The sequence below is a fragment of the Bactrocera tryoni genome, chromosome 3 (genome assembly GCF_016617805.1).
Source record: "Bactrocera tryoni isolate S06 chromosome 3, CSIRO_BtryS06_freeze2, whole genome shotgun sequence".
NCBI classification, from domain to species: Eukaryota; Metazoa; Arthropoda; class Insecta; order Diptera; family Tephritidae; genus Bactrocera; species Bactrocera tryoni.
This window is the reverse complement of record NC_052501.1, coordinates 87,711,217-87,724,266: the sequence shown is the minus strand read 5'-3', so window position 1 is coordinate 87,724,266 and position 13,050 is coordinate 87,711,217. Positions and strand designations below refer to the sequence as shown.

The window sequence follows — 13,050 nt, the reverse complement described above, 5'->3', positions numbered from 1 at the left end:
AATCATGGAAATTTTGTTTTTAATAGTAAGAAGATTGTTAACATAACCTTATTAAACTCGTTGAACCTTTAACTTAGTGGCTCTCCTAAAAAATACAGGTGCACATACTTACATATGTACGTAAAGCAAAAATGATAAAAAACGAATAGCAACGCAGAATCAGATGGAGGAGCGCAACCAACATGGCAGACAACCCAAGTTAATGGTTGCGCGACAACGCGAATGAAAGAGGCCCGTACAGTTAGAGCAGCATTAAAATATATTCTAAGAGAAAAGGACAAAATATCTTCACGTTATGGGGAGCGCAAGTACGCTTCAAAATAACCTGAATTAAAAGTTGGTGGTGGTATATTGTACTTGTACAATGCGAAAGGGCTGTTTCTTCATAATTAAGAATATGTAAATTCGTTAAAAAAGGTGCTACATTGCCCCTTTAGCAAGTGTGTGTTTATCGGCATATGTACATATATGTTCTTATATATTTTTCGTTGGGAACTGTTTCTATGATTTTAGTGTTACAAAAAAGCTGTAGACATATATTAAATACAAATTCTTACACATTTTTCACACTTACTAATTTATTAAAAATTAACTTTTTATGAGCTTTGTATATTTATTCTGCTTTGGTAATTATTACACTGTAGTACATTTTTACAATTGTTTATACATAAATAAATATGTACTATATACATACATATGTATGTACATACATATGTATCTATATGTTACCTTCTTATTATATGCTTCCAAATATGTGAGTTTCATTATTTAAAATTATCAATGGATTTATTGGGTGCAGTGAATTTTAAATTTTTTCCTTAATACATACATTCATACAATTAAATCAATAACTATTTATAAATTTGACTAGAAATGTTTCTGAGTTACGACCCGTTTAGCTGTATTGCTAGGAATGTATGCATAAACTGCTGCCGTAAAATATGAGTTCTTATCCGTTTGAAAACCCTTAAAAGTTTTAAATGAGCAACACTTACATACATATGTACTACACACTGAGAGATATGCAGTTCTTTATATTTACTATATTATTACCCGAAAATTGTTATATTGCACGTTGGTTTTTAATTTTATTACATTACATCATCTTTACATTAAACAGTGGACCTTTTTTTCAAATAAATACCTAGCATATTTTTTATAGTCTACGAACTTATTTTATTTTATTTTTACATTACTATTAATGATTATGTGGAATTAATTACAATTTGATGAAGTGATTATCATATGAAATACTAAAAATGTAGTAGAGCAATAAATGATTTTAGTTTAATGCTCCAAAATATTTTTAATAATGAAAACGTAAAGTTATAATATTTAGTTCTATCTTTGGTATTTAAGGTAAACAACATCGAAGCGTACTGCAGTGTCTATACACCTTTAAAGAATAAAATTTATCAAGCAAGACAATAGCTTTAAATTGTTCACTCACTAAAACGATATTAATTTAAATATCAAAATAAATAATCCATTATTAGTTATTATATAAATTGAAGTTATAAAAGAGCCGAAATTTATTGCTTACTACGTAATGTATATCAGTGTCACTATTTTCTTGTAATTAATCAGAGGAACTTTTCATACCATACACTTTTGAATTAACAAAGAAAATTATACAACTTTGTCATAGTCTTAAATTTAAGCTTTTATATGTACAAATTCATAGAACTTTTCAAGGTTCTAATATTATGATAATTATTACATTTATTATTTATTTTTCAAACATAGCTTGGTTATTGTTTTTATTAAAATATTTCGATTGCTTAGTTAAATAACTTTGTATAATACCCTATTTTTAAATGTTAAATTCCTAAGTTCTATATATTATATTTTAATTGTTCTCAAAGGTAAATTCATCGATTTCGATCTCTTTTTGTCATACATTCTTTTGTAACCAGCGTTAGTTTTTTGAAGAGGTAAAAGAGGTAATTGGTTTTATAGTAATTTACGATTTGTCATTTTAACACCATCGACCAACTAGACAATATGTTCATGATTATAATTAAAAATTATAATTAAAAAAAACAAATTTTGATTTTTTTAATAGTTTAATTCATTGTTATTGATCTAAATATTACAAACATATTTTTATGACTTGTAAAACTAAAATATTTGAATAAATAAAGCAAACTTTGGAAACTTAAAAAACGTTAAAGTGTAGCAATTGGAAACAATTAAATTTAACTAAAAACAATGTCTTATTAATATAATTTCAGTTCGTTTTAACTTAAAGTCATTTTTGATTTTGTTTATTTAAATAGTTTGAAACTTAAAACATAAATACATCAACTTATTATAACGATTTAATTTAAGAACAATTTAAATAAATAAGCCAACATACTTATTTTACTACATGCAGAATTTCGTAATTTACATATACATATATTTACAATCTTTTAATATAATCAGCTTGAGTAACAAATAAATAATCGTCTTCAGGTCGGCTAATAAAGTTTAGCCATACTCGTATATTCTAATTTATTTTTCTGTTTTTTAACAATGTGGGTTTAAAAGGGAAGATCGGGACGACAACTGAGCGCAAGAGGCGTCGTTGAATTCATCAAGCTCACTTTAACAATTAACTACACAGATATATTTACAATTCAAATATTTTAGTCCCTATTATAACTAGTTTAAATTCTCATATTGATTCTTTTGTATACTCAAATGTAGATATACTATATTAGCCCAAGTTGTACTAGCTAACGGAAACAAAGTCAACTCTGCTCATTTTGGAGAGTACCTAGCATCAAAGTGTGATTTATTTTACTTTTCAACTATGGTGAATATCTGGTCGAGGGCCACCGTTATATCCCATTATTGCCGTTAGGGAGCGTAGAAGTGCCGGAAGCTGTAAAAATGGATTTCCACCCATTGCCCGCAATATTGAAAGAAATGGTTTCTGCTCTTTCTGCCTTGACATCACCTCTTCCTACTCCATTAGAGTGGTTTGTTTTATATTGGGAAAATGATGTTGTCGCATATAGTGCATGGTGGCATCATCTAGGTCATCAAAATCAGTATCGTCATGCAACATTGTCATAGACTCAGATGAGGGGTTCTCGTTGGTTGCAAAAGTTATCGAAGAGGAATTGTTGTTTCGATGCATGCTCAGGTCTTCAGGTTCAGTTTGTTCAGGAATATCACTATGCATGATTTGAGTTGGCAAGCGAAAAATGTGGTAAAGGTCTTGGGATCCCTTGGAACAATTCCGTCCAACATCAATGCTCATGTCACTTTCAGATAGATCGAGGGGAGTTTCCTCATCATCTTCATCGTCTACGTAAGATTCGGCGATACTTAACGAAGTACCAACGGACGATGAAGTGGTATGGAGATGACTGTTGTGATGATGTTCCATAAGTTCATAGGAAGAGACCGAGATATTGGCGGGACGACCGACTTCCATTGACTCTTCCGAACCGTAGCTAGACCCCATAACTGACTTCTGGTCACATAGCCCATAATCGCCACTGAGACCACCGGGGCTTAGTGCTGCATCTGGAGAAGTTGGCGGTGACTGTAAGCTGGAAATTGTTGTCTGACCACATTTGTGATTCAACAAGTGATGGCGTCTACGGAATTTCATGTGACATTCAGGGCACTCGAATGGTTTCTCGCCGTTATGTATCAACATATGTGATTTAAGCTGGTTTGAATCACTAAATTTTCCGTCGCAAATTTCACAAGCATAAGGCCGCTCGCCGGTGTGAACACGCAGATGACGACGGAGATTTGCCACTTGCACAAACTGGCGGTCACAGTGTGAACAATGGTAGGGTTTTTCGCCAGTGTGCAAGCGCATGTGGGTCTTTAGATGGTGATCACGGGTGAATCGCTTATGACATTCAGGGCATTCGAAAGGCTTTTCACCTGTATGAGTACGCTCGTGATTTTGCAAGACATGTTTGTATCCAAAGGACCGTGAACAGATTTTACATGTAAAGCTCTTGTCACGGGAGGTATCTTTTGACGCAGAATTAGCGATGGTAGCATCGGCACGGTTATGGGGGTCATGAGCTGAGTTCGGAGAAGAGCCAGATGATGGTGGTGATATTGGACCGGCAGGACTATACAAATCGCTAACATTCATCGACATTTCCATTGGAGGAGAAATCAAATCCTTCTTGACCGCGATTTTGCGTGTTTTTTTTGTAGATAGTTCACTTTGTGCAGAACATGTGGGTGATATACTTTGGCTGTGTTTTCCGCCATTTGAGGGAGTCGTCGCTGTAACTGGCGAATGTGGACTTGTTGGTGGCGAATGTTGACTGGTGTTTAATGGAATATGAGGAACCGCATTGGACCACATTTGACCAAATATTGCAGGATGTTGGGGAAACAACTGAGATGCCATAAGTGCGGCAGCAGCTTGGCGATTTGCAGCTAATAGTTGTGAAGGCGATAATATACCAAAAGCAGTTGCAGTGGCGGCGTGCTGGAGTCCGGGATACAAATTGTTGGCAGATGTATTTGCGGACATTGGCGGCGACATGGACAAAGCATTATGCACATCTACATCTTCGCGTTTGATCCCAGCTAATGCCGCAGCTAAGCCTAAAATAAAGAGGAAAACATTTGATTAGGTCAAAGTATGTTAAATATAGGTAACTACAGAAAAACTTAGTGCTAAACTAAACATGAGCCATATTCCTATTCAAATACCTAAAGGTAAAAAGTACTGCCCATTTCCGGGCGGGAAATTGCGAAAACGACACGTGCCACTGAAATACAAACAATAACGTAAAGAGAAATATAGAACAATATTATAGGGAATATTGGGACTTAACCTCGATTGGGAAACATTAAACAGACGCGTGTAAAAAATGTCATCTATGCATGTGTGTGTCAAGCCGCACATAAATAAATAAAACTTCGCATGCGAGTATTTTTCTAGGTGAATTGAAGAGTATACGAAGATACAAAGAGAAAATGTGCGAACAGTATATAACAGAAAACGTTATATTTAAGGATATGTGGTCTCATATGTGAGAAATACTCTCCACTCAAATAATGCAGAAGACTCTTAAACTCTAAAAAGGGTGATGAGTGAGGTAAATATGCATATATGTATGTACGTATGGATATGAGCCAGTAAGCGAAAGCAGTCCGTGTTCTCTTTTTTGCATACATATGGATGAGTTTCAGTTGTGCTCATTTCAGTCATTTATATAACTATTCTAAACAGCGTGGGCGTGAGAACGAGTTAAACGCCGGCTTTACAATGAATATCAACAAACTATGTATATATTAAAAATAAGAGTGTGAATTGTTGTTGTAAATATGTGCGTCTGATGAATATAATAATGATGACGAAGATGACAATGACAACATCAGTAATTCAAATAATGGAAATGTGCATTGAAATGTCGTAACTGCGGGTAATCCTTAGCCGGTTTGCTTGACATCTTTCATTGGCAATCTGTACTATTTGCTAATGCTGTGAAGAGTGGGCGTAAGGGGTGGTCCGTACAGCGCCATTATTATTGCTTGTGACAATCGAAATGTTCGCTTTTTTACTCGTATTAAAGGGGTAGTTGCCAGATGGTGTAAAGCTGTGTGTGCAACTCGAATGGGTTAATAATGAAGGCTAATATGCGTTACAGATACTAATGGATATACGAATAATACATCGTATTTAACAAAATCTTAATATTAAACATAATAAAATCGTTAGCTGTTAATATTTGTTACATACTTCTTTGTGGAAATTTTAAAACACAATTAGAAATAAACGTTTATTGTGAGATACTCACCTCGTGTCTGGGCGTCCTGAAATATCGATATTGCCATTATGTCTACTAGCGATTTACTTTTAATAGGTGATACTAACTCAGCAATTGCTGAATTATATTTGTTTAATTTCCGCACTTGAACTTAATAAAACACTTGTCTCTTCTTTGCCGAAAAATAATATTTTGAGGTTGTTATGTTAACTTGTTGATTATTTTCTTATGAGCACTTTTTGTACTTAGAGGTAGTTTTGTACGTGAATTAATATAATTGTCTCATAGTTAGATTCCACTCATTTTCTTTTTTTAAGAATATAGTTCACAGAAATTATGGTGGATGAGGTAGTTTATATTTTAATATAATTTACTATTACCTAGTATATTATTTTATTTCGTTAATATAATGAGGTATTTTTTTTTAGTTATGTATTAATATTTTCCTGGGATATTTAATTTTTTTGTTCGATGTTTCTTTCGGTTCACTGGTGGTGCATACCGGACGAGTTCTCTTAACGAAGTGTTTAATTTGCGTACTGTCACATCGAACTTTGTGGTGAGATTTTTATCTGTACAATTTTTGATAATATAGCACACTGTTTGGGTCTTATATGTAATTGATGGCTAATAAGTTAGTTCAGCAAATGTTCTAATGTAGAAAAATTCGTCAAAGACTATTTTATAAAAAAAAGTGAGCTTCACCTCCACTCACTACCAGAGCCAAATCACAACTGATATGATTCGGTTGCGTAGCTCAGCTTTAAGTAACCAAACAGCAGTCACAAGCATTTAGTGAAAAGGCAACATATTTTAACAGAGTGCAATGGAAACAATTCAACAAGGAAACAACCACTCACAAGGAGGGTTGTTTTTCACGCACACATTGACTCATTAACTGAGAGAATCATTGACAGCAATAGGAATCATAATTGTGACGAACAATTGACTCAAATATTGAGCAGAAATTTCTCGAGTTGGCAAAGTAGAGTTTTTCCTATTTACCTTATCTCTTAACATAATCAAGTATATTTTACACCGAACATATAAAGGAATACATTAATAACAGACGAAACAGACGAAAACCTACAAGAGTACAGGTAGACTTCGTTCGCTCAACTAACATACTCATTATCCCCACTCACTTATAAATCTTCTCAACTAACTAAGTTATTTAGTGACATTAACAAGGTTGTTTTACTTTAGGCACTCAAAACATTTACCCTCTCTGATATAATAATAATGTCATAAGTAGTCCTTGAAAGTATAACTTTTTACCTCTGTAATATTATGTATAGTATGATGCCTGTTATAAGAAGCGTCCTTGAACTTTTAAAAAATGCAGATCACCAAGTTAGTGCAACCTTTTCTTTGTGTTATTGACGTGCATTGGCGTTTTAATGGGCGTTGTGTTGTCCTGCACCTTTTTTTGCTCTAATAACTATTCAAAACAATTCTCTTTTAGCTTAAGACTTATGTTACATCCTACCTGGAGGTATGTCGCAGACAATATAAGAAATAAACCTACGCGGAATATATTAAGATATAAACATTTGTATATGTAAATATAAGGTTTTACATATGCATATCTATGTATGTACATATTTTCATATGTAAAATATGTATCAACTAACGCAAATTTTGTAGCAACACATTTCTAAAATGTAGTCTAGTTCTTGTAATTTGTAGCATAAGTTATAACCGTAATTTTATTCTTTATTCATAAATGTTGTAATATCATAAAAAATATTTTATAAATTTATATGCAGTAACTTATATGCAGTTAACTTGCGCAAATTTAATATAATTTTGTATACATATGAATTATAGCGATTCTGATTTCGTAATTAAATTAATTCAAGTGTATAGACTCTCCATCAAAGAATTTGTTAAATAACTCAAAAATTACCCCATTATTTAGACAGTTACAAGTAATTCACAAATACTCTCTTCCAGTCTTATGAGAATTCTCCTTCGTCAGAACAGATCGTATTTAAACAGTTTTGAGCGAAGTTTGTGTACTTCCCCAATATACTCGTTCACTCTTTGCGCAAAACCAACCCCCTTAATAGTATATATAAGGGGCTCCTCCTTTAACACTTCACCAACACTTTCTGGGTTATCCAATACGAGCATAATCACTGAAGAAGTGAGTACATATGCATGTATGTATATAGAAATATTTTTTACCTTAGGATATGTCTATACATATGTATACTGTATATAAGTCTCTGCTCATGCTCTAGAGCATCTTTTATATACTTTATTGTGTCGTTTTATGGTGACTTTTGTGCTTCCAATTCTATGTTCTCCTCAATAGTACTACATAAGTATTTAAATACATCCTTGTATGTTATGTTTTGTATTAAAGTTTTCGTGCAGAGAATGGGTGCATACTTCGGAATTTTCGCTCTTTCATTCTTAAAAATTATTTATTTACTAACTTATCACGTTGCCTCTCGCAACTCATAGGTTTTATCATATCTTATTCTCTACTTTATTGCTCTCTGTATATTTTGATATTTTTTATATATTGATGCATCAAACTCTCTACCAAATTACTCTCATTATACATACTCGTATTATATTATATGAATAAGATCTAACGAGCCTTGATATACGTATGGAGACAATCAGTACCTTAGGATATACAAATTCGATATAGTAATAATGTCAAAGGAGGTAGTTCCTTTTGAGTTTTAATAATATTAATAAAAATTTGCAAAATATATATGTATGTATATACATATGTACATATATTGGAGTTACATAAGGGTTCCATTGAGTAAAGTTTTAACAAGAACTAAACTGATCTATTTTAAAAGTTTAAGCGTGTTCAGGTTTAATAAACTTTCAATAACTTATAAGCGAGTTTCATTACTTAATTATAGCGAAAAATCCCTCAATTGGAAAATCGTGGTGTTATTAAAACCAGAAGATTTGCCATGACAATATATTGTATACATATTAAAATGATCAGTATGATGAGCAGAATTGAATTCAGAATGTTGGTCCGTTCGTACCTTAATTAAAAATTGGGAAACTTAACACACATATTAATGTGCAAAATCGAACCACTGTGTGCTGTATGACAAAAATTTGAAATTTGATTGATAACTCCAGAATAAAAACGTCACACGCATGAACTCTAATCACAAGTCGTGACAACCGAATTAAACATTAAAAACCCCAAACCACCAAATATGAGAAGCTCCAAACCCATATCTGGCTTATTACAAAATATATCGGAAATCAAAGAATTATGATTGGTGTACGTATTTTCCAAAAGAATAATATGAATTCAATTTTCCGTCTAATAATGGAGATGGTATTCATTTGCTTTTTATGAACAGGGTATATTAAGTTTGTCACGAAGTTTGTAAAAGTTTACATACACCAATGATTATTTATATAATTCAAAAGTAATTACAATAGTTTTAGCGGTTTTTGGCCTACATTTTGTTGCTATTATTGTCCCTAGTATTATTTCGGAATATTTTGACCCACTGAGTCGATAATCCAGTGTTTTGGCCTTATTTTGAAGAAATTCGATGTTTTCGAATACGGTTTTAGAAAAAAATTTAAATTTTAACTGTGCTTAAATCGGCTGTTAATAGTAGCCACTTCTATTTACAACAGGAGCTTTAGCATTAATTTTTTTTATTTGTGTAAAAAAAAGATATTTTGATATGCTATATTTAATGTTCAATATACATACATATCTTGAAATGAATAGAAAAAACCACAAAATTTATTAATTTTAAAACAAATAAAGGTGTCGTAATTTAATAGAACTAGATGTAGGTAAACTTTATTGGTCCACTGTATATAAATGATCAGTATGGTGAGCTGAGTCGATTTTGCCATGTCCGTCCGTCTGTCTGTATATATACGACCTCAGTTTTTAAGATATCGTTCTGAAATTTTGTAAACGTCATTTTCTCTTCAAGAATCTGCTCATTTGTCGGAACTGCCGATATCGGACCACTATAACATATAGATGTCATACAAACTGAACGATCGGAATCAAGTTCTTGTATGGAAAACTTTCACATTTGACAATGTATCATCACAAAAGTGGTACAGGTTATATCCTAGGATAATAATGTGATCTCCGAAGAAATTGTTCAGATCGGCTTATAATAGCATATAGCTGCCATACAAACTGAACGATCGGAATCTAGTGCTGGTATGGAAAACTTTCACATTTGACAAGATATATTCACGAAATTTGGTATAGATATTTTCTAAGACAACAATGTAATCTCCGAAGAAATTGTTCAGATCGGATTCCTATAGCATATAGCTTCCATTCAAACTGGACGAATAGTTACTAAAAGAAATGCACCTGTGAAGGGTATATTACGTTCGATGCAACCGAAGTTAACGTTTTTTCTTGTTTTATAAAGTTTTGCAAATATTTCATTTGTAAATGGCGACATACATTTGAAGCTTCTTTAACATAAGAACAGTTGACCGGATTGTATTCACTCTCTAATTCAGCCGGTTACGACGGTTGAATATTTGACATTTATTTATTTTTATTGTGCGTGTTGTCTTAGGTTAGTTTCCTAAATATGAACTATCAGGCTTATCGCGTAAACTCAAACAATAAAAACATAAACAAAAATTAATAATTATGCTGTTTGTATTATTTATTAGTTTTAATATATATGTATTCCAGAATGTTTGAACATTGAACTAAAGGGTTATCTAATTGTGTGAAAAAAATATACAACAGCTGATCGTTTGCACTGTGTTAACTGCTTCCAAACTGTAAATCATGTTGAATATTTGATGGCTTATGCCAACTTTAGGAACTTCAATTTAGCTCCCATCTCAGGGAAAAATTTTACGAGACTAAATCTTTTACATAGAAGTTAACAAAATGTGTATATGTGTGTAAGTATGTACATACATAGATGAGTATGTATATAATGCTCGTATTTAAATAAATTTGATTTAAAACCGTTTATTTATGTACAAATATAAGCGATAATTAAGAAATGAACTTGTCAAATAGAGTACATTTGAAAGGGGAAAGTAAATATTTGAAACATTTCGGAAATTAAATAAAAGTGGACCCATTGCTTATCAGTTTGAAGCAAAAACACAATTGGTCGTTATCGCCACGGAAAGTTTCAAGCTACAGTCAATAATTGAAATTAAATGAACAATAAAGTTGTAGAGAGTAAAACTTTTTTAGGGAATTTTGAAAAAACTACACGCTTTCTTAAGTATAGTGGTAAAATATTAATATTTCCAAATTTATTTCGTATTAAAGACGAAAAGTACGTATGTATGTTATACATTTGTGAATTATTTAAATTTTTTTAGACCTTCATAAATAGTTCCAAACGATTCACATATGTACATAAGTATATACATATGTATATAGAAATTTGTAGAAATGCTAATGATGCCTTATAGAAAGAAAATATTACATTTTCTGTATTACTACTGCTCTTTACGATTTGCCTTTTTTGATCGAAATATTAGTTCATGCGAAACTGAGATTCGAAGAATATACTTGTTAATTTGTTATGCTTCGACTTTTACGTAACATTACATAAAATGTAGGGGACAGACAATTGGTAAAATGTACTTTAAATCATCACTGGCCTTTTGTCCATCTGACACTGTTCAAGAAACTACATGCAGTACAGGCAGTTTGGAAGTGAAATTATTCAATATGAAAATTTGCAAAACCGTGTCATACTGCCAAAAGAAATGGTCACAATGCGATCGTAAAATAGAGGTTCACATGTTGGAAAACATTGTGAACTGTTTACTTTATGAACAAGAAAATTTGTGCACGGGTGTCCTTCATTGGACTGCCCAACAATACCCCATGAGAATACAATGCCATGCCCTTGGCGTTGCTATTTGCATTTTGTAACGTTAAAATTCATTTTGGCAATATTTCAAAAAGTCACGGCGCGCTCAAAATTCTTTAAGTAATTCAGATCGATTCTAGCGAACATAGAAAGATCTGAATTCATAACAGTTTATAACTAACTTTTATTTTTGGTAAAGGTAGCTTCTGTTATAGGCAGCATAAGATGTGTAGTTCAAATGTTTAAAGCATTTATATCTAAGGTAAAAATCTGCCTGAGCAATAAAACGACGTAGGAGGAAATCTGCAAATCGCCTTCATTATTGAGCCTAAGCTCGCTGAAAGAAAAGTAAAATAAAAATACTAATACTTAACTTCTAAAACGGGCGATTTTCTGCATTATCTTCCATATCATATTCTGAAATTCTTATACGCTTTATTAGCTTTTTTATAAGCTAATTTTTATCCATATTCATTCTTTTTTGCACTCAAGAAATAGATTATAATATTTAAAATTTTGAACATAGCGTAAATACTCATTTGAAATGTTCCACTGAAAGAATTTCAAAATGGAAAGGAATCGTTACGAGCAAGCCGACTTTCCTCTTCACCCCCTCGTCCACAAACTACGAGTAGTTTGGGCAACAAAAGTCATCGCGTATAAATGCTCAATAAGAAAACTTATAGGATAGAGGGATGTGAAGCACTGACACAATGAAACTTAGAGACAAAAAAGATGAGGGCGCATGCATATGTGTATGCATTTTTTATACTGTATTAGATCCTGCAACACGCGCTAACAATTAACGAAGGCGCGCGAGGTTAGAACTCTAGCATCGGCATGCGTCTATTACAATAAATGTGTTGTTTTGATGTTAATATACTTTTTTGGTTGCAGTCTGGTTGGTTTGAAGATCGATTGGGGTTGCTAGCTGTTGATAGTATAAATTTGGCCGTCTGTAGATTGTACGGAAGCAGCTCTTTTCACTTTTTAGGGAATAGTTTTACTTTTTATTTATTTTTAGAAATATGTTGAACATCTAATGAAAAGGAAAGTTTTTTTGGCTATCGTCCATTATTAGAGAGAAATATTATTTTTCGGTTTTATAAATCTCGGCGTTTAAGTTAATGGCTTACTGATAAACCTAGCTACTTAATTAGATTTCAAGTATTTTGAGCAGAAATTAGCATTTATTTCAGTTGTTATGAATTTGTAAAATATGCCATATGTTATTTTCAATCTTATAGTAACTTAACCTTCTTTGTAATGAGATATTAAATGTCGTTTCATATTACCGCACTTAACAAATTTAATGAAAAAATATAGAATATTTTCTGAACGATCGAATAACATTAAGCACAATTGTAAATACAAACAATACACAAACAAAAAATTGCATTCTGGCAAAAATTCCATGATTTTGGAATGTAAAGACAACAAATTTTCGTTAACAAAATTAAACGCTTTCG

General features: G+C 32.2%; 2 protein-coding genes across 2 annotated transcripts in view; one reads left to right on the top strand and one right to left on the bottom strand.

The window, feature by feature from the left end:
* LOC120772576 overlaps nt 1–13,050 on the top strand; it is a 128,489-nt gene that overhangs the window by 18,264 nt on the left and 97,175 nt on the right. The window lies entirely within an intron of this gene.
* On the bottom strand, nt 2,381–6,033 carry LOC120772573 (protein krueppel). Its single transcript, XM_040101267.1, has 2 exons — nt 5,775–6,033; nt 2,381–4,575 (listed from the first exon to the last, which is right to left on the bottom strand). The coding sequence occupies exons 1-2, from the start codon at nt 5,809–5,811 to the stop codon at nt 2,951–2,953; spliced, it is 1,662 nt and encodes a 553-aa protein (XP_039957201.1). The 5' UTR covers nt 5,812–6,033; the 3' UTR covers nt 2,381–2,950.